We start from the raw sequence: 26,155 nt of genomic DNA on the forward strand, positions 1-26,155 counted from the left end.
TGTATTTGCAAACCTAGACTTCAATAGACTTGATGAGATTCTAATCAATGCTCCTTGTTGTCATTGAGGCATCCTAAAGTTAGGTAAGATTAGGTAAAGCAAGTAACGGCAGGACTCACCAAATATTTTCCTTTTGTGAAGCATAATAGTAGAGAAATGGAAGTATTTAAATAGATGTAGGTTATAATTTTTTTCTCCTCATTGAAATTGTATCTCGATGAATTGCTATCCTCACAAAATCCTCCTAAATCAAGCCAATGAGTAAAACATGGAGTAAAATATAGTCTTTTCTCCTTTACTCAATCATTTATTCCTCAGCAATGTCAGCTATCGTCTTAAAGAACTTGTCAACTATTAATAGAAGAAAAACATGTCAAGTCAGGCTTTGGTAGGTCTAAGACTAACCTGGTCCAGCCTAAGTTTGACTTGTTTAAAAGCTACAAGTTAATTTTTATGCCTAACCTGTTTCAAAGTCTGGTCAACATATCAAGCCTAAAGCATGGACAAATAAGAAAGCCAGACCATGCCAAGTTGCAGGCCCTGACATTGACAGGTTGTCTAGCCTATTTCCACACTTAATTACTTTGAATGAAAGGATTAGCAATGGAGATCAAAAATTGGTTCTCCATGACTTGTTCATTGAAAATGGATTTGTTTAGAACAAAATGAAGGGGAGAAGGATTTTTTTTTTAATTTTATCTTATTGGTTCAAACATTTTGAGGAGAAAGGAGATGAAAAATGAGGGGGCTAAAACCCTTCCCTTCCAATATTAGGAGGATTTTGGATTTGAAGGGAAGCGATAATAGTTAATAAATTTTAGAATGTATTAACAAAATTATTCTTTAAGTTTTATTTGTTTTTCATTTCCTTCAATAATACTTTTAAGAGACGTTTAGTATATAGGAAGTTTAGTTTTCCATGAATTTGAAGTTAGGAATGTTAGTTTTTCATATTGGTTTTGTTACTTAAAAAATAAAACATCTTTTCCTAGGAATCTTTTTTACCTATGTTTCTCATGGAGATGGGAATCTAACTTTCTTGTATTAACAAAAAAAAAAAGAATTCTGTAATAAAAGTGTTACCTTCATTAACTCATTTATTATGGTAAATAACTAAATGGATGGGAATGTTCTATTGAAACTGAACCTAAAATTTTTTGATTCCTATAAGACAAGTATTTTTAAGAATATTTATGATCAACCAAACAAATTTTAATCATTTCTAGAAATAATCTATACCTATATATAAATGAAATTATCTGTTTTTGTGTACACATTATTTTTTACAATTTTAATCCTTTATAAATACTGCACAATAATAATTAATAAAGATCACAAAAGTCTTTTTTATGAAAAAGTTTTTTGCTTAAAACTATTATTGAATTACAACAACTACATTCTACTCTCACTAACATGTGTCCATTAAAAGGGAGATACCATGGAGACACAGAGCGCCTTCTTTTGCACTAGTGATTCCCAAGTCAAACTTAGAGATGCAAGACAGAAGCAAAGAAGAATGCAGAAGAAAAAGAGAAACCAAACACCAGAAGCAGTCGAACAAAATCCAGTCCAACAAACCAATCATAGATCAAATGCACTCGAACATAAAATAGACAGAGAATGAGAGAAGATCAAGGCTATCAATAATGGATAACAGTCTACAACAATAAGCCAAAAATCTGCCATAAACATATGGTGGAAGGCTTGGCGACTTATGGTGAACAAAAATAATATATATATATATATATATATATATATATATATATATATATATATATATGAAGAGGGATCCGTTTACTCCAGAAATAAGTCTACCTAGACTTACTCTGTTCAATAACTCATGTTCTTCATCAGATTTCAACGATCCAACCATTGAATTTAAAATTTTTAATGCATAGATCAAATTTACAAATTTTTAAAAAATTTGAAAATCATTTAATGCTTCATTTCATTAATTCAAATCACTGTATAAAATGATTTTATGATTATCTGTCAATTTGAATTAATGAAATGAAGTATTAAATGACTTTCAAATTTTCTAAAAATTTGTAGATTTGATCTATGTATTAAGAACTTTATATATAAAGGAAGGACCCGTTTACTTCAGGAATAAGTGTAGGTAAACTTACTCCGTTTAATAACTCATGTTTTATAACAAATTTCAACAATCCAACCGTTAAATTTAAAGTTCTTAATGCATAGATCAAATCTGCAAATTTTTTAAAAATTTAAAAATCATTTGATACTTCATTTCATTAATTCAAATTGACGGATAATCATAAAATCATTTTATACATTGATTTGAATTAATGAAACGAAATATCAAATGATTTTCAAATTTTATAAAAATTTGCAAATTTGGTCTATACATTAAGAACTTCAAATTCAACGGTTAGATCATTGAATTTTGATGTAAAACATGAGTTATTGAACAGAGTAAGTCTAAGTAGACTTACTCTTAGAGTAAACGGATCCTTCCTCATATATATATAGATATATATATATATATATATATATATATATATATATATATATATATATATTAAAAACAAAATAAAAATAAATAAATAAATAAGAGTTTTAGGATGCATGACTTTAATGTTGGGTGCTTACTGCTTAACATTGTGCTATAAGTGAAACATAATTGGGAACAACATTATAGGTTTAATATAGAAAACATAACAGAGAACATGATAATGAAATTCTAAAATACATACTAAATTCCAAAATTTTGAAAAACAAAGAACAAATGAACAAGAACAGTCACACAGAGAATAAGAGAGAGAGAGAGAGAGAGAGAGATGAGGAACATCTAAAGAAATGAAAAAAAGATGAAAAAGAAAGAAATGGAAGGAAGAAGAAAAAACAAATATAAAACAAAAAAAACTCTTACGGGCCACTAGATTTGTTTTCCAGAAAATTTTCTAGAGCTTAGGCCACCATGGTTCATGTTGCCAGCGAGTCTGGTGGCCTAAGAAGGCTCAATGTAGTTGTTTGTTTGCAACTTAGGAGCTTCGTAAGGGAGAAGACGAGAAAAAGAAAAAAAAAAAAAAAAAGGATAAGGAGAAGTTCCACCAAGAGCATCATGAAGCCATGGTCATGGTGAATATGGCGGGTGCCATGGTGAATATGGCTGATGCCACCATATAACAAGAAATAATGGATAACAGATGGTGGAGGGGTTCAAAATGCCATGTTATACCTTTATGGCAGCGCCATAACAGTTATTTGATAACATTGAAGAAGATGAACATAGAATGCAAATCCGAACAGCAAAAAGTAGAGAAGTGACACAGAGAGGTCAAAATGAGCAAAAAAAAGGATTTTGATGAAGTTGGTCAAGGAGTTGGTCTCAATTAAAGGATCCTTTTTTGGCACCATAAGATCAGCCAGTTATGATGATTTTAAGCTCAATACCAAGCAAACCCACAAATCACCTAAAAATGAATTTAAATGCAGCACAGGATTGCTGTTGATAAATCATAGGGTAATGCAATCCCACAATCCCCTATGCAAAATTTCAACTACCTTGACAAACCCTCTTGCAACAACATTCATTATCTGTATATTAAAACAAAGTTCCTTTAAACAATACTTTAACATTAAACATTTTTACACAGGACCACAAGTTAAAAAAAAATGGAGCACACATCATTGTTTAAAAAGAAAAAAAAAACATACTGCATAATGCAGTTGTGCAGTTTTACAAAAAGAATACCACAAAACAAAACACATGCTTCAATAAACACACAAGCAAAAAGGGCATGGATTTTGCATTAACCTTAAAAAACTGCCCCCCTTTACTTCAACACTGATAGGAGACCAATGGTTAAGAGGTTGTACATAAGGCATGGAGGGGGGGTACACAATTGCAACTAAATAGTCTTTAAATAGTTAACGGAAGGGAGTTAGTAGAGGTAGGCAATTATTAGAAAGTTGTTAGGAGAGTAGAGGTCTCTCGAATACCTCATTGTATTTCTCTGGTTGTTTTGATCACAAGGATTACTCAATAATACAGAAAGGCTCATGCCTAAATTCTTTTCAATTTGTTCAATCTTTCTTAAATCTTTCTATCATATCAGTTGGAACCCTATCAAACAGTCCACCCACAAGAAGATCCAACTCAAAGAATGGGGTTGGAAGTTAAGCATTTGTATGAGAATGGAGTAAATCAGTCGAGAGTAATGGAGAGAGATGTTTATTGTTGGCTTTGTTGTCATTTACATGTGACACATACATGCCAAATAACGGAACAAAGCTTTGTTGCTCCAAACAATTGCCATTCAATGTATAGAACTATTGGAAATAGGAAGATTTTAGGAAATCATAACTCCTTTAATGTTTATTTTTCCAAGTTGCCTGGATACTTGGTCTAGCTAGGTTCAATGCATCATAGAAAGTAGTGGTATCTTAATTGTTCTCGTGTAAATTGTTTTGGCATTAATTATCTTTGTAATTCTCTCATATATCAATAAACTCATTCTTCTAGGTGGAATTATCACTTAAGCATATTCAGAAAATGAGATCTTTGTGTTCTTTCTTTTAACATGGTATAAGAGCTCCTAATCTAAGGGGGCTATGCTTCCGCAAACCAAGTTTGTTTAGAAAGTTTGACTGAGCTCTTGAAGCTATCAGACTTTCCGACAACCTTTCCAATGACTTTTCTGGCCACCATCAATTTTTCCAATGACTTTTTTTGGCAAGGTGGCAACTTGTTTGGCAACCTTCATTTCCAAATGTGCAAGAAACACAAGTGTGTCCCCTTTTCCATCATGTAACAAGAAAAATTAATTTCCTTTTTATCTTGCTCATAATGATGTTTGGGGCCATTTCCTATTCCAAATGTATTAGGGGCTTGTTGGTTTGTGACTCTTATTGATGATTAAACTTGAATCACTTGGGTTTTTTTACTTAAACAAAAATCTAAAGTAGGTAATGTCTTCAAATTTTTCCTCAATGATTAAAAATAAATTTGGTGTGTCCATAAAGAAACTTAGGTCAAACAATGGAAAGGAGTATTTTAATCAAGTCAACTCCTTTTTGCCAAAAGGAGGGAATAATTCATAAGTCTTCTTGTTTCCAAACATCTTAACAAAATAGAATTGCAAAAAGAAAAATAGGCACCTCTTAGACCAAACCCAAGCATTGTTGTTTGGAAAAAATGTTCCAAAAATATTTTTGGGGGAGCCTGTTCTCACAACAACATATATGACTTATCGAATCCCCTCTAGAATCTTGGGATTTTAGAGTCCTATGGACATACTTTCCTCTTTCTATCCTAACATGTCAACCTCTAGTAAACTTCCACCAAAGATCTTTGGGAGTGCCACTTTTGTCCATGTGAATGGTCAAGACAGGGGAAAACTTGATCCTAAGGCTCTAAAGTGTCTTTGTTGGATATTCCTATACTAAAAAAAAAGGATATAAGTGTTATGATCCTCCATCTAAGAAATTTAATGTGTCTTGTGATGTCACCTTTCATGAGGAACAAAATTATTTCTCTCAACCTTATCTTCAAGGGGAGAGTCTTATGAAAGATAACGAGATTTTTTCGAAAACACTTGTCTTTCCCACTTTTGAGTTAAATTCTTGTCATCCTGAAAAAGAGGCATCAATTTTAGTTGAATTCTAATAAAGATGTTCCAACTAGACCTGAAAATGATACAAGGCTTGGAAAAAATTTGGTTTACACAAGAAGATCAAAGAACATTCTTGAATGAACACATGCCCAAGAGACCAATCCAACTCCTTCAGATAAGGTAACAAATTCTGATTTTCCAATTTTACAATATATTAGCTTCCCCAAGTAAAGCATAAAAATTGGAAGCAGGCCATGAATATAGAAATGGAGGCATTGAAGAAGAACAAAATGTGGGTTGTTAATGGATATATACTGTGAAATATAATGCAGATGAGTCAATTAGGAGATACAAGGCAAGGTTAGTTGCTAAGGGTTTCACTCAAACCTATGGGATACATTACTTGGAAACTTTGCTCCAATTGCAAGGATTAATACAGTTCAAGTAATATTGTCTCTTGCTACAAATTATGGCAGGGAATTACAACAATTTAATGTGAAAAATCTTTTTTTTTACATGGGGAGCTTGAGGAGGAAATCTATATGGAGGTCCCCTCAGGATATGAAGTTACAACCAATTTTGTTTGCAGGTTGAAGAAGGCTTTGTATGGGCTGAAACAATTTCAACAGGCATGGTTTGCAAGATTTATCAAGGTCATGTTAGCCTTAGGATACAAAATGAAGTCAAGGAGAGCATACTTTATTCATCAAACACTCAACCTCAGGGCATGTGACTGTATTAGTAGTGTATGTGGATGATATTATCATTACCAGTGATGATTGGAAGGAGTGACAAGTATTAAGTCAACATCCAGCCATGGAGTTTGAGATAAAAGCTCTTGGGAGATGAAATATTTTTTTGGAAATTGAGGTGTCCCAATCGAAGGAAGGCATTTTCAAATGTCAACAAAAATATGTCATAGATTTGCTCAAGGAGACAGGTAAGGCTGCTTGTAAACTTGTAGGTACACATATTGGTTCAAACCTAAAATTGGGTAATGCAAATGATAGTGTGGTAGTGGATAAGATGTGTCAGGGTTTGGTTGGAAAACTAATTTATTTGTCTCACACAATGCCAGATATTGCATTTGTTGGAAGTTTAGTTAGTCAATTTATGCACTCTCCAAAGGAAGTTCACTTACAGGCCACTCATAGAATTTTGCAGTATCTAAAAGGAAGCTCGGGGAGAGGAATCTTATTAAAAGAAATGGAAATGCATTTCTTGAGGCTTACATTGATGGTGAATGCTGATTATGTAAATTCAGTGACTGATAGAAGATGCACTACTAGATATTGTACCTTTCTTGGAGGAGTAAAAAACAAAATTTAGTGGCTCGGTCTAGTGCTAAGGCTGAGTTTCATGCTTTGGCACAAGGTATTTGTGAGTTACTTTGGTTGAAAATTAATTTAGATGACTAGAAGATCAAAAGGGATGGGCCAATGAAACTCTATTGTGATAATAAGTCGGTTAGCAGCATAGCTCATAATCCTGTTCAGCCTGATAGAACAAAGCACGTTGAAGTTGACAGACATTTTATCAAGGAAAAGCTTCATTCTAGTTTGATTTGTTCTCCATATGTCTCTTAACAAAATAAACTTGCAAATATTCTTACCAAAGGGTTATGCAGTTCAAATTTTGAAAGACTTATATGCAAGCTGGGAATGGAAACCAGCTTGAGGAGGAGTGTTGGAAATAGGAAGATTTTAGGATATCATAACTCCTTCCCGTTGCCTAGATACTTGGTATAGCTAGGTTCAATGCATCATAGGAAGTAGTGGTATCTTAATTGTTCTCCTGTAAATTGCTTTGGCATTAATTATCTTTGTAATTTTCTTGTATATAAATAAACTCATTCTGCTGGGTGGAATTATCACTTAAGTATATTCAGAAAATGAGATCTTTGTTTCTTTCTTTTAACAAAAACTAACAAGACTGACATATGCAACGTTTGATGCCCTTCACATGCATATTTTTTAGTTGTAAAGTTACTAATAAGATGATTTACTTTTAGATCAACTAGTTGAGAAAATTATTTAGTATTGCTAAACCAATGGTTCAACAAGTTAACATTGGCCAATTCAAACATATTCATATGAGCTAAAACCTATCAAGACAAAACTCTATTACCAAGGATGAAGATGGCCACAAAAAATATGAATTACAGGACACGCCAGCTTTCACTAGCATCACCAACTTAGAAACATAGGTCAAGGATGAAGAGGGAGGAGGCAAGTTTAAATTTAAATAAAGCTATGCAAGGAAAGAATGTTTAGAAAAAAAAAAAAAATAGGGACAAAAAAAATTATAATAGAAGTGTGCTTTTGCAAACAAGAATTTCATAATCTACAATTATTCATCATAAAGGCCATCACCATGAAAACCATTACCATTATCCTGATCAACCAAAGATTTGCTCTTAGGTTTTGCCAGTTTGCTAGATTTTGAGGGTTTCTTAACTTTTTCTGCTTGCAATTCCAACACCTTCTCTGAAGGTTTTCGCTTTCTTTTCATGCGCCCAGCATCATCTTCATAAAATTAGAAAAATAAAATATTATGATTTAGGCATCATAAGCATTACAGGTCTATATGAGAAAAATGCATACACAATATACAATATACAATATACAATACAGATACATTCACAACCCAACCACCCACTGGGGATAAAAAGGGAAACTTTTAAGTCAGATCACTAAAAACAATTGGGGAGACTTTGAAACTTTATAGAAGCATAATTAGAGACTAAAGAATCACTAAGTTAATTGGTCCTGAATTGTAATTAAGAAGAGAGAGCAAATGAATTTCCACTATGTTTGGTTAAGAAAAAAACAGCAGAAAAGGATAGAAAAAAATACATAAATAATGATGAATTTCCTTTTTGTTTGGTAGAAGGGGAAATGAATAGAGAATCAGAGAGAAAGGTTGAGTTTAAGAAACAAAATTTTCTCTCCTCCATTCTGTTCAATTCAAATTCCATTTTTTTTTCTCTCCCCTCATTTTCTCTCCATTCAAAATAACAGAGACATGTCATAATCCCATTTCTTTTGGTAATAGACTTAATCAAGTTGAGTTGCAAATTCCAAAGTCAATTCCATGAAATAAATTTGCTGGAAAAATTACATGATCATGATTCTATACCTTTTATTTATTGGAAGAGAGAGGATTGGAATTTTTTATTCTTAAGAATTCACATACTTAACTACAACAACAAGCATATAATGCACAGATGTTATTACCTTCAAGAGGACTTGATGCATGATTCGTTATATGTCCATTTGGTCCAGCTTCTTCTGAAAGAGGGGATCCAGTATTATTAGTGTCCAACAACTTCGAAGAAGTTTCCACACCCTTCTCTTGCTGCTCAGGAGCATCGCGAGTAGGGGTTGCTGGCAAGAAACATAGCTCTTCTTGAGACATATCAGAATCACTGAAAGTGGCATCTTTCTCTACTGCTATAATGTCAACTTCCTCGTCTTCGTTAACATCGGGTACTTTCACCTGCAAGCATATAACATCAAAAAAGAATGAGTGAAAAGAATAAAGGATGTCCTGACCAATCTCTAATAAATAACCTTCTACCTTCTCAGTCTCAGGAATCAGATCAAATTCATCTTCACGTTCTACATACTCCTCATTTTCTTCAAGCTCCTTGAAATCAGGAGCAAATGCACTCCAATTCTCAGTATAATCTTTTGCCCATATATAAACTAAGCCATTCAGGGAAACCGATACAACAATAGGATGTACAGGATGCCATGCTAAATCTATAAGAGCTTCCTTTGGTCCTTCAAGGATCTTCACAAGATGTCCAGCTCTATCCCATATGTAAATCTTGTGCTCTCCTTTGCTAGCAGAACCACCAACTACCCACTCACCATCACCGCTGAAACAAGGTGCTTTCCAGTGTACCTTTGTGATGGAATCTTGAAATTCCCGGAATAAAATTAAACATTTGGATCCCACAGCCTTCAACTTCTCAATATTATTTAGATCGTGGAGGTGCTCACTCAGGTCATCAATGGCTCTGACTTCATCTTTCAGGGGCAGAAGGTTTTCATAGATCCTTAGTATTCGATCATTTGAATTTGTGAGTAGATACTGTCCATTCCTGCTGAATACAATGTTCTTTACAACAGAACCACCAGATATTGGAACTATGGCACGCACTTCACCATTTTTGTAATCAATGACTAGAATTTCCCCTTTTGAGTTTCCCACATAAACCAGAGTCCCATACTTATTAAAACAAGCAGCAGTTGGTGTGTAGGAGGTAATTCCATCAGAACTCTTATTGCGTGAAGGAGCGGCTGGCCCATTGCATGTCTCCGAGACAGAAACTTTAAGCAAAGTTGTGTTTCCTGTGTTCAGGTCAACAATGATTGGAGCACATGAAAGTGGACATGCTAAGCAGATAGATGGGGTTGAGGATCCTGGATGAAGACGAGCTTGTAGAGGGGTTTGTTGCAAAACTATTCGTGTTAACTTCTTACCACTCATAACATCCCACAATATTAATGATTTATCAGCAGCAGAAACGAGAATTCGATGGCCATACTTTGACCAACAGATGCTAGTTATGGGAGAAGAACATTCATCATCACGAAGCACCTTAGCAATGCCTCTGGTCTCGAAATCCCAAATAACACAACTTCCATCATTGCATCCAGCTGGTCCAATAAATATTTTATATTAGTTCAACACTTGCTACAATATTTACTCAACCCACATTTATACAAATAATACTCAGCACGAAAAAGAAGATTGTGCTTCAGAAAATGAAGTACCACAAATTCAAAAGAAATCTTAATCTAATCCCAAATGGAAAAAAATTTGTCTACATAAAAGCAAATTAGAATGTTTTTTCAATTTTTTTAAACTTAACATGCTTGTCCAAACTGATAAACGGAATTATGGAATAACAAAATAGAATAGCCATCAGATTTAGCGTAGTACATAACTAAAGTGGATACTATAAAACATAAACTTCACGGAAGTTGCTCCAACATGGACAAATGTTGAGATGAGAGACAGATCATAGACGGTTCAGTAAGAATTTGATAGAACTTTCCTATCTTTATAAACCAAAGCTCAAAGTAACAAATGCACAGCTTATTACCTTCAATGCAATCATATTCAACTTTGGTTCTGTAAAGTTGAACCAATCGTACCATGGACTTTACAGAACATGCAACAATTACAAATAGACACTTAACCATCAACTATGTTAGAAATGTGTGGTTCACGTATCAAATGCTAAAATGCATTTATTTTTCATGAGTGTTAGTGACAGTGTCTACGAAGTTGTATCACATATTACAATCCTAGAGAATAGTCTCCGCTAAGTATACCAAGAGTCTATGTAATGGGATGCTGTGCAGAACCTATGTACTAAATTTCTACAAGAATAAAATAATTATTCCCTAAATTCTCTCTTAAAATATTATGTTCTCTGGCTTTCCCTCCTCTAAATTCAACAAACCATAACATTGAACGGGGCTTGCATAGAAAGTTAGCTTATTTTTTCTATATGAAGCTTAGGGATTAACATGAAAAACAATGGAACAAATCAAACTGTATATAAAATGGCAATGTAATTATCAACCCTGTTATTGAGCATTATTTGAACAAAAGTCAGCTTACAATCTCCAACAAAAGATGCAAAAACTGCGAGGAAGAAGGACAAGAGCAGAGCGGCTACAGTAAGGCCAAATGCACACACACTTACCTATTACTGCCTCGCAAATTTATTCCAGTATCATGGTGAAGTAAACATTAACCACATCATGTATTACACCATTACCACAGTAAGGCAAATGTATGCATATAGCATACGCATTACTATTTCACCATCACAAATCCAACAACACAAACCCAAGCCATGGCACAAAAAATTAAACACGCGACTGCACCCTTGAAGCTAGAATCCCAAAATTCAACATCAACCCCATAAGGAAAACTTCAAAAAAAAAAAAAAAAAAAAAACAATTTACATATACAATCTGAGTAAAAATAATGTACTTTTCTTATCTGGGTCATCATGGAAAAGAGGATTTAGTCACTAAAGTTCGCTACTTGAACCTTAAAATCGACCTTAAAAACATAAAAAACAGATTTTACCCACAACCATCTTCTAAAACCAAATGATTAGCATAAACACGGGCTAAAAAAATCTGAAGTCAAAAACTTACAACGAAAATGAATTAAAAGAAAATACCCAGAAAAGACCAAAGCATCAGCTGACTATGAAAGAAACGAAACAATAGAGAGAGAGAGAGAGGTTACCAGCAAGAAGGGTGCCACGGCGATTGAAGGCAATACATTTCATACAGCCATGTTCCAAATACTCTTCTATCACTTCTGGGAAATCGCCCTGCAATGGATCTTCATTATGGTGCACACCACTGCATCAGAAAAACAAAAACAAAAACAAAAACAAAAATGTGCAGAGGAAAAGAAATGGAAGAAGGAAGACGAGATGGAGATAATGAAAAGAGTAAGAGAAAAAGAAGGAAACGAACCAATGATGGAGGCGTTCATGGTTGCAAGAGAGAGGGTCAAGGTGCACAAGTGCAACAGAGAGAGAGAGAGACCAACAAAATTGAACTAGGGAACGAAAGAGGGAATAATATGCGAAAAATTATAAATATTTTGCTGCCGATGATGTATGTTTATTTATTATTTGGTCAAATGGTACCCCACACAAAGTGTATTTTTGAAGTTAATTACATTTTTTTACAAACTTTAAAAATCACTTCATGTTTTGTTTATTTTTAAAATAAATAAAAATAAATTTAATAAAATTAAATAATAGACTGTTGTTTATTATCGAAGAAGATTTTTTTTTTTTATAGTTATAACCTAGTTTATCAAGTTTTGGATAAATAATAATTTTTTTAAAATTAATAAAATAAATTATTGAACTATGCTACACTAAAAAAAAGTGTGTAACTATTATAATAAATAAAGGATAAAATCATTTTAAAAATTATTTACACAAAAATATCATTTATATATTATTATTTATATTTATTATTAATAAAAATGATATATCTCTTTGTTATACATATTTAGTTGACTGTTTTATTTATTCAAAACTACTTTACTTCTTAATAAAAACACAAAGTATTTTTTTTCACACAATATCAATAAAACACAAAGTATTTTTTTCACTAGAAATTATAACAGAAAAATAATTTAAAATATTTTACAGCAAAAGATATGTCATTTATTATTAATATAGATATAAATAATAGTTTGTATTATTGTAACTTAATTTATCAATAAAAATTAATTTTAAAAATGAAAATATTTAGAGAAATTTTTAAAATAACATATACAGATGATATTAATTTTAATATGATATGTTTATTACAATTATTTTAATTATTATAATTAAATATAATATTATACATTTTATGAATTAAAAAATAAAACAATAAAATTTAAGGGAGAAAAAAAAAAAGAGATGAAAATAGAAATATAACTTAGCATTTATTTACTTAACAAGTTTTTTATCATATCGTGCATAATATATAATAGAAAAATAATAATTATTCTTTAAATTATCCACTATTAGTATTTACTATTTAGAAACAGATAAATATAAATTCAATTTATAATATATATTTTCGTAAAGAATTGGGCCCAATAATTTTGGGCCGTAGATTAAGATGGTTTGATGAAATTGACTAGGTTGGTGCTGCGTCATAACCTTAACCTAGCACAGCAACTGCAATAAAGTATAAACACAAACAGAAGCAACGGATACAATAAGAAGAAAGCTTTTCCTCAATCCTCGTATTCTACTCTCACTGGAGCAAAACTACGACCCCTTCTGCGTTTTGACGTTTCGATTCTGAACCTAACCTTTTCAATCTCATAACTCGTAAGTTCTTTTTATTTACTTACCTTTTAATTTAACAAACAATTTGTTCAGATTCGTGAAAAAGGTTTAATCTTGGTTCCACGCTGATGACTAGGCATTGCGTAGATGGAACTAATCTAACTTATGGGGTTTTGGGGTTTGGCGATTTTGAGTTCATTGGATATTGATTTTCGCAATTTAAATCTAATTCTATGCATATTATTGTGGGGTTTGTTGATTTCTATGATTTTTTGAAGGTCAAAACTCTGCTATTGAAGTTGAATTAATGATTGAGCTACTAAATGGTCGCTGTCTTGCTGATTAATGAAAATTGTGTGACAAAAAATTGTTTTACTCTTTTGGTATCAACTTTCATGGAATCATGTTCTTTGAAGTTGTTAAATTTGCTGTTTTAACCTCACCCACCTTTATCCAATGCCCTGCAACTAATTAGGGATCATAAATCACTGTCTGTGTGTTTGGAACTGCATCACAAACACTCATGCATGTCAAAGTAAATGCTACCCAGTGTGGCTTTTGTGTCAAACTTGTCATAACCTGGTGATGGAATGTGGTTCCATTTCCAAACACGCAGGTTGTTATCTTCCACCTCACTTTTTGTTCATGGGTCATGTGATTTGTTTGTTTGTAAATGTCTTTTTAGATTTTGCTGCTTTGTTCATTATAATTTAGTTATCATTACATGTTCTTCTTTTATTGTGTGTTTGATTCCTGCATTGTTTTTTTATTCCTCTTTGATCAGGCCTATGGCTCATTTTTTTTCTTATGGTATAAAATAAAAGTTTTAAACTTTTAATACTCCAAGGATTTTCTAATGTCCGTTTTTTTACAAATTTATGAAGTCTTTGCCTGCTGTCACATTTCTCTGCTATATCGGCTTCTGGCTGCACTACAGGCAGCTATGCGTGATGGTGTTTTTAAAGGTGTCCGGGCACTGCATTCTGCCATTACATCTTTGTTCTCTAAATGGTCCTTGAGAACCTGTGACACCTTTATCTGATCTTTGTAGTAATGAGTACATTCTTAATTTGGTAAAATTGATTGTGTTAACTGATGTAATCATTCCCTTTGCATCTAAGCTCTAAAATTAGGATAATAGATCATAGGGTAGAAATTGCCAAATGGATCATGATAAATGCATGGAGAATGTTTCTTTATATCATCAAGCTAACCATATTTTATTCTAAAATCTGTTCAACTGTTCTGTGTGCTTTTATGGTGTTTGAGTGTGTGTGTGCTAGTTAAAAACTTAAAAAATTGTGTTCCCTTCTTGTCTTCTTCATTCATTATGTTAGTCTGTGTTAGATTTGTCTTCCAAAGTTCATTCCTTGTGTTGGAATTGATCAAAAAAAACAAATAAAGGAATGAAGTGCAGTTCTTTCGTGGAGAAAAACAAGGAAATCAATAAGATTAAGGAAAACATAAAAATAGGAAACTTAAGTGATTAGCGGAAGAGAACCTTTTCATTCTCCTATAAATACATGCTTTACGTTTTTCTTATGCATTCCAACCTTGAGAGAAAAGAAAAAGAGAGAGGAGAAAGAGAAAATATTAGAGAATTAATATTTTTATTCTCCGATTGTATTTGGGTTGTGAGGAGTGTTTGTAAACACTTTATATTTTCTCCTTTTATTATTAATATATATGCAACAATTAGAAGAGCTCTATTATCAGTGTTATTATTCCGCGTTTATATTTTTTCTCACGAATCTGATTATAAGAAATTTTGCATAATTTTTTTTCAACAATTGGTATTAGAGCCGGTTGTTATTATTATTATAATAAATGGTTCAAAAGGAGTCAGATTTGAGTGGGAGCAATGGTTGTAGATGAAGGAAAGGTGAAAATTGATAAGTTTGATAGTACGGACTTTGGCTTTTGAAAGGTGCAAATAGAGCATTATTTGTATCAGAAAAAGCTATATCAACCTCTCTCAAGAAGCAAACCAGAGGGCATGAAGGATGAAGATTGGGTTCTTCTTGACAGACAAGCCCTTGGAGTTATCCAATTGACGTTAACCTACAACGATGCATTCAACATTGCAAAAGACCACAACAGATCTTATGGTGGCTCTTTCTAATATGTATGAAAAAAATTATAAAGAGCCCAATGTTAGAAAGAGTCACCATAAGACCCGTTGTGGTCTTTTCTTTTGCAATGTTGAATGCAACGTTGCTGGATAACGTCAATCGGATAATTCCGAGGGCTTATCTCTCAAGAAGAGCCTAGTCTTCATCCTTCATGCCCTCTGGTTTGCTTCCTGAGAGAGGTTGATCCAGCTTTTTCTGATACAAATAATCCTCTATCTGCATCTTCCAAAAGCCAAAGTCCGCACCATCAAACTTATCAATTTTCATCTTTCCTGCATCTGTAGCCATTGCTCCCACTCAAATCTGACTCCCTTTGAACCATTTATTATAATAATAACAACTGGCTCTGCTACCCGTTGTTGAAAAAAAATTTCTTATAATCAAATTCGTGAGAAACGATGTAAATGCAGAATAATAACACAGATAATAGAGCTCTTCTAATTGTTGCTAATATATTAATAATAAAAGGAGAAATTACAAACACTCCTCACTACCCAAATACAACCAGAGAATAAAAATATTTTCTCCTCTCTTTTTCTTTTCTCTCAAGGTTGGAATGCATAAGAAAAATGTTTAAGCATGTATTTATAGGAGAATGAAAAGGTTCTCTTCCTCTAATCACCTAGCTTTCCTATTTTTATATTTTCCTTAATTTTATTGATTTCCTTGTTTTTTTCTACGAAAGAACTGCGCATCATTTCTTTTTTTGTTGTTTTTGACCAATTCCAACACCTTGGTGGGTAGTTTATTTACATGTAAAATGTAATTGCTGACTGCATAAACTTGGTAATAGACAATTTTCATTGTTGAACTCTATCTGTCTGAGATTCTTATATAGAATTTTATAAGTATAGGCTAAGCTTATTAAGTTTATAGCTTTTGTATTCTTGTCGAAATATGAATGTTGATATTATTGCGTCTTACACTATATCTCTTCATAGAATTGATAGTACTGTAAAAAATGGTCTATACTGTGAATTAAAAGAAATAGAAAGCTAAAAATATTTTCTAGTATACTTCCGTTTATTCTTATTAGTTATTACTCTTCTTTCTTTAGGTTGAGGATAGTGTATTTTCTATTTGCATAGAATCATGGCAAGTAAAGCTGAAGGTGACCGCAAGGAACCAATAAATGAACAAGCAGTTGCCAATACCTACGCTGCTATGAGGTCTGAGCTCAACCAAATTTACTCCAAAATAACTGAACTGGAAATGGAAGTTAGTGAGCACACGTTGGTTATTAATGCCATTCAGCCACTTGACCAATCTAGACGATGCTATCGAATGATCGGAGGAGTGCTTGTGGAGAGAACCATCAAAGAGGTATTGCCTGCTGTGCAGCGAAATAAAGAGGGACTTGAAGAAGTTGTTGCAAGGCTTAACGAGGCATTGGAAAAGAAGAAAAAGGAAATTACTGAGTTTGAGACTAAATATAAAATCAGGATAAGGAAGGCTGATGCTGAGGTGAAGGATGAATCTGGTAGGAAGGAGGGGTCTGCTCAAGGAGTTCTTGTGGGTCCTGCAGGTGGAAGTGAATGATTGCCTAATTTTATTGTGTTCCCTCAAACTAATAGCCAGAAATTTTCTGCTCTCCTTTACAGTTGGGTGCAGGCAGTGTTATGATTTGCTTTATTGAGTATAGACTAAAGCAAGTATAACTTGATATGTGACCTTCAGTTTAATTTTATTGAGCTGAGAAAAACTGTTCTTCATTGGGTCGCGTGATCATGTAGAAATTGTATGCAAGACTAGAACATATGCCGTGTGATCGAGGTATTTTGTCTCCTACATGTAGCTTTATGTTTCACCAGAGTAGAATACTTTTTCTTAGTAATTTTAGCTTAATTTTTTTTTTTGAAACATAAAGGCAAAGTAGTCTGGAAAGAAGATTTAAGACACTGCATTCATGTCATACTGTGAAGTGTGAACAGTTTCATGCCAATAGTTGGGTCAGGTGAATGGGGAAGAAAGGTTCAATTTAATAATTGACTCCGTATTAACCGAGTTTGACATGTATTTACTGAACTGATCTTGAACTAGTTTTATTTTTTTCATCATATATCGGATTGGTCAGGCTTATAAGTTTATTCAGACCTCTGATCACTCCTATAACCAAAGGAACTTATATCTATAAATTGAAATTATGTATATGGCTCTTTGGACTGTGGGTACTAAGAGTGATGATCATGCAACTAAATTAAGTTTTGTTTAGATTAATTTTTCTATAATATTTATAGGAAAATAATTAAATAAATTAAATTAAGATTCTTCTTTATTAAGTTAAAATTTCTACAATTAGCTTCTATAGAAATTCTTTTTTTTATAGTTTTAAGATTGTCGTGGTGGTTATCGGTGAAGAGTTTTCTGAAAAAACACACTATGGCACTCAAAATCAGTAGCAATCGGGTACTATGATAGAATAAATGAAAAATCAAAGCTCAAGGATAACGTCGATAGAAAATTTATTAAGGTTAGGTTGTTTCTGTGTTTGTAGACATGTCTATGTTGTTCTTATTTAGACGTGGCAACAAGAAGGTCTAAAATAATTCTATTATTTGAATATAGAGAGAGAGAGAAAGAGAGAAAGAGAGATGTTATATCTTTTGAAAGTAAGAGTTTGAATCATCCTCCAATTTATTAACACTTGTCAATCTTATATCATAAAATATTCATTTAATTCAATATTTTATAATTCGAAACATCTTTTGGCCATTTGTATCGGAAGAAATAACATTTCTTATATATATAGAGAGAGAGAAAGAAATGCTTTAATCAAAGTAAGAATTTGAAACATCCTTTAACCCATCAAAAATGTGACACTTATATAACAAAATATCCATTTATTTTAATATTTTATAATTCGCAACACCTTTCAACTATTTGTTTCAGACGAAATACCATTTCTTATATATGTGTATATTTTAAGACTACATTCCAAAGTTAAAGGAATAACATTTTGTTTTTAAATTTTTATGTTAAAAACATTCTCCTCAAGCTCATAGCTAATTTGGACAAATTCTATAATCACACATTGCAAGTGAGGTGAATATACAAAGTCTAAGGCCTAATTTGCCCTATTTAATTACAAGGTTAGGTTTGACATTTAAAAAAAAGTATATATTTATTTAAAAGAAAAAGCCTATTAATCCTATTGAATCAATTTATTTATTTACACAATATAATAAAATAAAATAATTAATACGTGGAGATGGAGCTATAAGTACAAACTATATCATGACTTTTAATTAGTTCTTTGAAAATTCTTATTATCTAGTATATTAGTTTTTATCTTTTTAAAAATTGAATTTTAATAGTAATTGAGCACATCACTTTTTTTTATCATGCAAATTGAAAGGAAAAAAAGACTTGTTAGCCTATTTAAAGATAAATTTGTTGAATAATTTAAAATTAAGTTTATTAGACTATTTAGTATTGTTAATATAAATTAAATTTTTTAAATAAGTCAATATGTCAAATTAAATTTTAAAAAATGTCAAGACTAAAAAATAATCATTGTGATAGACTATAATATGATAGTAATATAGGCTATGATTTAACTCAACTTTACAAAATTTATAAAGTGAAAATTGTTCTTACTTCTATACCTATTTTTGATCATATAATCCCCAAATTTAAACATAATTATAAGGGTTGACTAACAAGTTCCGAATATTTATATACCTTGACATAAGGTAATGACAAAAATAATAAAGCAAGATTTTTATTACAAGTAATATATTATTTTGTACAATGAAGTTCATAGGAAAGCAAGGTTTTCTAATCTAGTTTTGATATGCACATGATTTGCAAAGTTTGAGAAGATTTGAAGTCATTCAAAGCTATCTTGCCCTTCCGAACCAGGTTTTCTTAATACAAAAGAGTGAGGATTCGAATCTCAAACTAGTTGGTTAAGGGACTCCAATTCATCACTATTTAGATCAACCACTTGTTGATAACAATTATAATGTTATGAGTATAGGAAGAATCAAAATTAAGCCCGTCAAGAAAGTTTTTTTGTCTTTACCAATTAAACCAACACTATTATTCATGCTCCTGCCTCAATAGAAGGCTTAGGCCAGCATAATTTGAAAAGCTTCCTACAACATATTACTAGTTACTACATGTAATAATAATATTCCACAACTAATGAATAAATAACGTAATTGAACCGAACAAAAAATGAACTCAGCAGGCTGAAATGATAAGTTCAACATCATCAAGGAGGCAAAGAATTCAACCCTTCGTGTAAAAAATTTAATATGTAACATGTAATCAACTGTTTCTTTTTCTTCTTTAAATTTAATCAAGGTTAATTTACAACATGCTAAGTTTATGGTACAAAAGAATGAAGATTCAACAAACCTCTGCACTCTGCAGTGATAACAAAACCTCTATCCTTCGGATAGGAACCAATGAAATCCGGGAATAAACAGAAATACTCTCAAGTAGCCTAAAGAATATGCAACTTTACAAAAAAAATTAAAAAATAAAAAGACAAAATATCACTTCTCTTATCTTGGTGGATTGTCTGAGATAGGAAGCATCTCTATCTGTCCACTTTCAACTACTCTCTCATATCCAATCTTCTCGGCTTCTCTGCAAATCTGAATATCATTAGGAAAATAATACTGATAGACAAACTTTACAACCAAACGAGGAAGCAATGCAGCTATCACGATTCCAAGCAACAATAACCAGAACAATCCAGTTCCTGCAACATGAAAGAAGGCCCTGCAAAGTTATGAAGATGCAAAGGTTAGTCTTTATATAAAAGCAATGCAGGGTTGCAAAGGTTTTCAAATCTAATACACACAATATGGAAACATAGAATATCTTATGAATTGGACATGGTTTTTTTTTTTCAATGATTAATAGAACACAGCAACAACAGAAAAAGTCTTATCCCACTAGTTGTGGTCGGTCACATGGATCAAATTACACTGTCATTTAAAACCAAATATGAACCATTTAGATCAAGATATTTTTTAATGGTTCTCATAAAATTTTCTTTAGCCTTGTTCTACTTCTGACTTCTGAGGTAGTAAAATAATTAACATGTTTAGTTTCGAAGACAAATACAGAAATCTGTTATGTAAATGACTCAGAACCATGATTATTGTTTTCACACAGAGGACTAACAATTGCAATGCAAGATGTATTTTATTAGGTTTAGGGTCAGTTTGAGTAAACATTATCAGAAGTACTTTTAAAAGAGCAAAATAGAAAAGAAAAAATGAAATAAACTTCTTCGTAAACTAAAATTAGCTTGTGCATAAACTAATTTTTCAAAGTTTTCTCCTATGAACTTTAACCTATGGAGAAGCTTATTTGGATTTTTCTTCATATTTTTTTCTCCTACAAGTGCTTATAAAGCAATTTATTGAAACAGATCCTTAACATTAGATGTTGGCGTTGAATATATGTATATTCCTTTGGAAGGTATGCAGGCAAATCTAGCATGCAGAACAATAATCATTGATACATTCAGCAAAATTGTAGAACAAGCATAGTACATTAGATTTATGGTATAAAAATTAAGAAAGCAAAAGTATAGTTCATACCAGTAGCCAGGAAGATTGGGGATAGCATCAATGATCATGACACTAATGAAAGTTGCAACAATAGAACCCCAAATGACAACATGGGTCAGCCAATACCACCTTATGACATCCATGGCCAAGTGTAAATTAACCAAAATAACAACTCCAAAAGTCCAAAGGTCTCCAATGCTTGCCACATCAACTGTGCTACTCCAATATGCAAAGAGGGGAGCCCAGAAGATAACCAAGCTTTGCCACAAAGTATCTAACATTGTCCACACAAACAATTTCTTGTTGTAGGCCTCATGTCTCTGTCCTGCCCCATAAAGTTGAGGATACTTTAGCAAAGTCCTTCTACCAAGATCCTTGTCTAGAATACCAACAATTATAGTTGGCAATGAACTGTAGATTATTGAATATAACGTCGTGCTCCATTCATTTATGGCGGTTGTCAAAGTGAAGGCAGTGAAGAGCACATACCTTGAAAATACAAGCACATAACAAAATAATAACATGTTAAGATCTGGAGGAATACATCTAACAGCCAAGAGAAGCAAAATACAATTATTTATCAAATTTTAGAAGAAAATTGAACAAGTCAAAAGCCACCACAAAGGCCATATTTATTTTTTCCAATCATAGGATTGGTTGAATGAAATACAGGCTTCAAAGCACATCAGCCAATAACAAAAACTTTTGAAGGTAATAACAAAAACTTTTGAAGGTGAAGTTTGTGACACAATTTGAAGTTGTATAATCAAACAACGATAGCGCACACACATGCGCGCACACCCACATACACACACAATTTGAAGTTGTATGATCAAACAGCACACACATGCACACAATTTGAAATTGTACAATCAAATAGCGCGCACATACACACGTGCGCACACACACACCACAACACACGCACACGCACACAGTATTTCTGTTAGATTATTACTTACCAAAATAGGACTAGAACAAGGACAGCATTTCTGTAGAAGTTGTATAGTATCATGTAACCAAGCCGTTGATAATTCCAGTGTCCATGTATCAATAAGAGAGGAACCAAAAACCTAAACTGCCCCATTGCAAAATCAGATGCCATTACAGCTTGCCGACCCTCTTGTCCACTGATGCCAACTCCAACATCAGCCATTTGGATCATTGAGACATCATTAGCACCTGTAATGTAACACATGCATAATGAATTCATTGCATCACACAACATAAATCAAACCAATAAAAAAACTGCTCAGTATTTTCTATTGCTATCAAATTTGTGAGGGGAAAGACAAATTTAAACTAATCAATTACCATCTCCAATGGCTAGTGTCATGTCAGATGTCCTATTCTTCACAAGGGCAACTATCCCAGCCTTTTGAAGTGGAGCAACACGGCAACATAGAACAACAGAGCATCTACTTGCAAGTTGAAATAGCTGAATCAACAGAAATAGCCAAGATCAGCAAGAAATAAAGTACATTGTGAACACCAACCAAGATTTTAGGACACTAAACTAACCTGTTCTTCGAGTTCACTGTCAAGAATATGCACGAGACTGGTACCATCAATGATCAAAGCTACTGGAGTTGCATCTGAACTTCCTCCAGCATCGTTGGCAACCCCAGATGAGGACAGGAGCTTTTTAGACATGACAAGGGCATCTTCCAAACTTTTTCTACATGATTCTCTGGTTTTGCTATTGATTATAATTTGAGTCATTCTGCTTGTTAGGAGCTTTGAAGAGTAGCCAATGGATATGGCAGTTTCTTGTTTGTCCCCAGTCAGAACCCACACTTTAATGCCTGCAATCCTTAGAGACTCAATGGATTCAGGCACACCTTGTTGCAGTTTATCTTCAATGGCTGATGCTCCCAATACGCTGAGACTGCTCTCTACAATGCTAGAAACCCTGCGGAGCAGCGCAGCCCTGCCAAACACAGCAGTGCTTGCTGCCTCAAAGGCTGAATGCCACTTCTCAAATTCTGAAGCATTCAAGTCTCTCGTGCCAATAACAAGTGTCCTCAAACCCATGGAAGAGTAAGAGTGAAGATGTGCCTCGGTGGCTCTTACTAAGTCCATGTTAAATGACTTGTCTATCACATTAAGCATGGATGTGTCTGCTCCTTTGACAAAAACTTTCACAGAACTGTCAGGGTACCCCAATATAACCGACATCCTCTTCCTGTCACTGTCAAATTCATGCAAACCCAAGACATTGAACCTGCAACACTCATAATGGGAAGATTCATTAGAAAAAAGGATAATAGCCATTGTACTACATTAAAGAGGGTTTCATCTCATGTTAATTAGCTAACCATCAAGATAAGTAAAGATACTATGTGCACTCCTATATCATAACTACAGAGCCAGGGAAGAGAAAGACAAAAATTGTGGAGAAAGAAAAAGAAAAGAGTTAATAAAAGAAAAGTTCAACTTACTTCTGTCTTTCCCCATGAATATCAAGGATTATATGGCCCGAAGTTCGCTCTATGAGCATAAAACCATAGGCAGCAGCAGCATAAGCCAATGCTTGTTCATCCGGTGATTCTCCCTGGTAATCTATCAGCTTGACATCAGGGTCCGGTGTGTCAACAAGAAGAGGCACAATAGTGTTGCAGGTTGCCAGTGCTAGAAAGAAATCATGAATCCGTTTTCCCTCCACATTTTGAAGTCCACTTCTTGATAGCTGCAAAAGCTCTGGATTAACTTTCACCTTCATCTTTGGTCTGATGACCTTTCCATCCACTGAGCACATAATGACACAAAAGAAACATGTTACATTATTTCACTAACTAACAAAACCAGGATGAAGTGAAGGCAATGCTAAAAAAAAGTGTGTGTTAGAATGGACTAATAAAACAATTCTCACCTTCCACAGAATGTTCAACTTGCTCACCCTCCATGTTGTCTTTTGTAGAATTGTAATCAACCCCCCAGATGCTTGCACATTGAAACTCCATCTTGTTCTGAGTGAGTGTGCCAGTTTTGTCTGAGAAAACGTACTTAATCTGCCCCAAATCTTCATTAATGTTCAAAGCCCTGCACTGGAACCTTGACTTGGTTTCCTCATCATACATTCTGTTGTCCCGGATCATGAAGTAGGCCTGACCAACCCTAACAAGCTCCATGGAAATGTACAATGAAATGGGAATCATGACCTGGAATACTATAACTGACATGAGGAATGTGAATAAAATTTCCAACCCCCATCCATAGTACTTATAGTTTTCCACCTCCCCCTCTTCTGAAAAGTCCAGTTTCCTATAATAAGGCAACAGATTCAACTCATCCTTGTGGCGCTTCAACCACACAGCAGCACAAACTGAGGTGACAGTACACAATGCCACAAGGAAGAAAGAGAGCCAAATGATCTCAAAATTCATGCGTGTCTCCAACCTGCTCCTCTTAGAAGGAGCTCCGGAGCTATTCAGCATGGCCTTGGTCTCACTCCCACAATACACAGCAACCCCAATTGCCAAACTAGTATTCTTGAGCTCACATCCTCTAAGCACAATGTTGGATGATCCAAGTGACAACTTCTTGCCATCAACCTCCATGTTAGCCAGAAATCCATATATGTTCCTATTAGGCTTCTCACACTTGATCACCCCACCAAACCCCTCCTTGCCATGTGTCTCTTGTTTTGCATACCTAGTCTTCAAATTTGACTCCCCATCAAGATTAATAGTCTGCACATATGCAACCCCAGTTGGATCACTAGTTGAGAGCAACACAATATCACAAGGGATGGGTTCATTTGCCTTGATCCTTATCACCTCACCAACTCTAACATCCCTCCACTTCTTCTCCTCAAACTTCCCATCAACCAAAACCGACGCCAACCTGTTGTTCTCAACTCTATCACTCTTGTGCCTCCTCCAATCCTCATACACATCCTTCACAGCTGTCACAAACAACACAAAAGCCAGTGGCAAAATGGAAACGCCTCTTCCAAACACCGCAAGCTGGGGAAGCTGGTTGAGAATGGCAATAATGAGAAAGTACACGTAAGCAACCCTGTGGAATTGTTCAAACAGGTTCCTTGGGATGAAAGTGAGGACAGAGTATTTTGATGTGCGGATAGAGTTTCCTCCAAACTCAAACGTTTCATTGGTTTTCCCAGGGTCGTTTATATACACTAACCTTGCATCCTCATCTCTGAGTTCCCTCTGTGACATGCTGAGTCCTTCAGAATCTGCACCCTTTGAGCCATATCTAACAGGTCTGGCTTTGGATCCTGAACGGCTCAAACTCACTTCGAGGATAGAGTTGTTGCTCCTGCTCCCAGAAGAGTGAATGGACATGGAACTTCTGTGTGATGACGAGTGGAGAGTGTTCTCAAGTGGGTTGAAAACGTTGCTGGAACCTGACTTTGATTTTGGAAGTTCAGGAGTAATGGGCAGGTCCTGTTGGTAGTTATTATCAGGAGCTGATGTCATCACAAGTGGCCTCTTGGAACCCATGATTCATCAACCAACAATGAAAACATGTGAAGGCAGTAACTAACTAACTTTTGTTGTGGTTGTGCAAGTGCAACAAATATGTGTGTATGAAGCAGTTTAATGATGAAAACTATGACAAGGGTAGCTGAACTTAGATATAAGATATAAGAAAGGTGTGTTGTTTTGATTGTAGAAAGGAAATAAGAAGCGTGTTGGCTTGGCAAGGAAGAAGTTTAAGGTCAAAGACGTTGTAGAATGAAGAAGAAGAAGAAGAAGAAGAAGAAGGAGGGTGAGTCTACCAAGGGAAATTCAAGGAAGAGGATTATTGAAGAATTAGTCGTAATAGGTGGCGTCACCATAGGTGTCTAGAAACACATAATTAATTAAATTAATGATGTGCTTTTATGTGTAGTTAATGAAGAAAAGTAGTAATTAATTTCTTGTGCATAGAAAAAGGTAAAATGGTTCTGCACTCACACACTGTCAAGTTCAACTAACTCTCATTTAATCTATTCTTAATTTGATATTTACTGCCTACAAAAATTTGGACAAAAATGATTAAACTATTGCAAGTGAGATTTGTAGTTTATTGATTATATATTTATTTTGTAACTAATGTTTTATTAAT

General features: G+C 33.7%; 3 protein-coding genes across 6 annotated transcripts; 1 reads left to right on the plus strand and 2 right to left on the minus strand.

Moving 5' to 3' along the window:
- Positions 1–7,718: 7,718 nt before the first annotated feature.
- On the minus strand, positions 7,719–12,226 carry LOC109808571 (protein RBL). Of its 2 annotated transcripts, none has more exons than XM_083065157.1 (5): positions 12,098–12,226; positions 11,862–11,960; positions 9,159–10,246; positions 8,816–9,077; positions 7,719–8,104 (listed from the first exon to the last, which is right to left on the minus strand). In XM_083065157.1, the coding sequence occupies exons 1-5, from the start codon at positions 12,114–12,116 to the stop codon at positions 7,929–7,931; spliced, it is 1,644 nt and encodes a 547-aa protein (XP_082921283.1). In that variant the 5' UTR covers positions 12,117–12,226; the 3' UTR covers positions 7,719–7,928. The 2 variants fall into 2 exon arrangements, with proteins under 2 accessions (XP_082921283.1, XP_082921284.1); XM_083065158.1 differs by having other exon boundaries at positions 11,862–11,980; positions 12,098–12,218.
- A 1,069-nt stretch (positions 12,227–13,295) lies between these two features.
- PDF2 (prefoldin 2) lies at positions 13,296–17,388 on the plus strand. Of its 2 annotated transcripts, none has more exons than XM_020370074.3 (2): positions 13,296–13,464; positions 16,643–17,388. In XM_020370074.3, the coding sequence occupies exon 2, from the start codon at positions 16,647–16,649 to the stop codon at positions 17,091–17,093; it is 447 nt and encodes a 148-aa protein (XP_020225663.1). In that variant the 5' UTR covers positions 13,296–13,464; positions 16,643–16,646; the 3' UTR covers positions 17,094–17,388. The 2 variants fall into 2 exon arrangements, with proteins under 2 accessions (XP_020225663.1, XP_020225662.1); XM_020370073.3 differs by having other exon boundaries at positions 13,298–13,464; positions 16,612–17,388.
- A 2,428-nt stretch (positions 17,389–19,816) lies between these two features.
- Positions 19,817–25,856, minus strand: LOC109808185 (phospholipid-transporting ATPase 1). 2 transcript variants are annotated; one of them, XM_020371074.3, is made up of 8 exons: positions 25,229–25,433; positions 23,955–24,989; positions 23,524–23,830; positions 22,604–23,306; positions 22,397–22,520; positions 22,045–22,264; positions 21,116–21,574; positions 19,817–20,285 (listed from the first exon to the last, which is right to left on the minus strand). In XM_020371074.3, the coding sequence occupies exons 1-8, from the start codon at positions 25,296–25,298 to the stop codon at positions 20,066–20,068; spliced, it is 3,138 nt and encodes a 1,045-aa protein (XP_020226663.1). In that variant the 5' UTR covers positions 25,299–25,433; the 3' UTR covers positions 19,817–20,065. The 2 variants fall into 2 exon arrangements, with proteins under 2 accessions (XP_020226663.1, XP_020226661.2); XM_020371072.3 differs by having other exon boundaries at positions 23,955–25,856.
- Between the last annotated feature and the right edge of the window lie 299 nt (positions 25,857–26,155).

Source organism: Cajanus cajan, chromosome 10 (assembly GCF_000230855.2).
Source record: "Cajanus cajan strain Asha chromosome 10, NIPB_CcT2T_4, whole genome shotgun sequence".
NCBI lineage: Eukaryota > Viridiplantae > Streptophyta > Magnoliopsida > Fabales > Fabaceae > Cajanus > Cajanus cajan.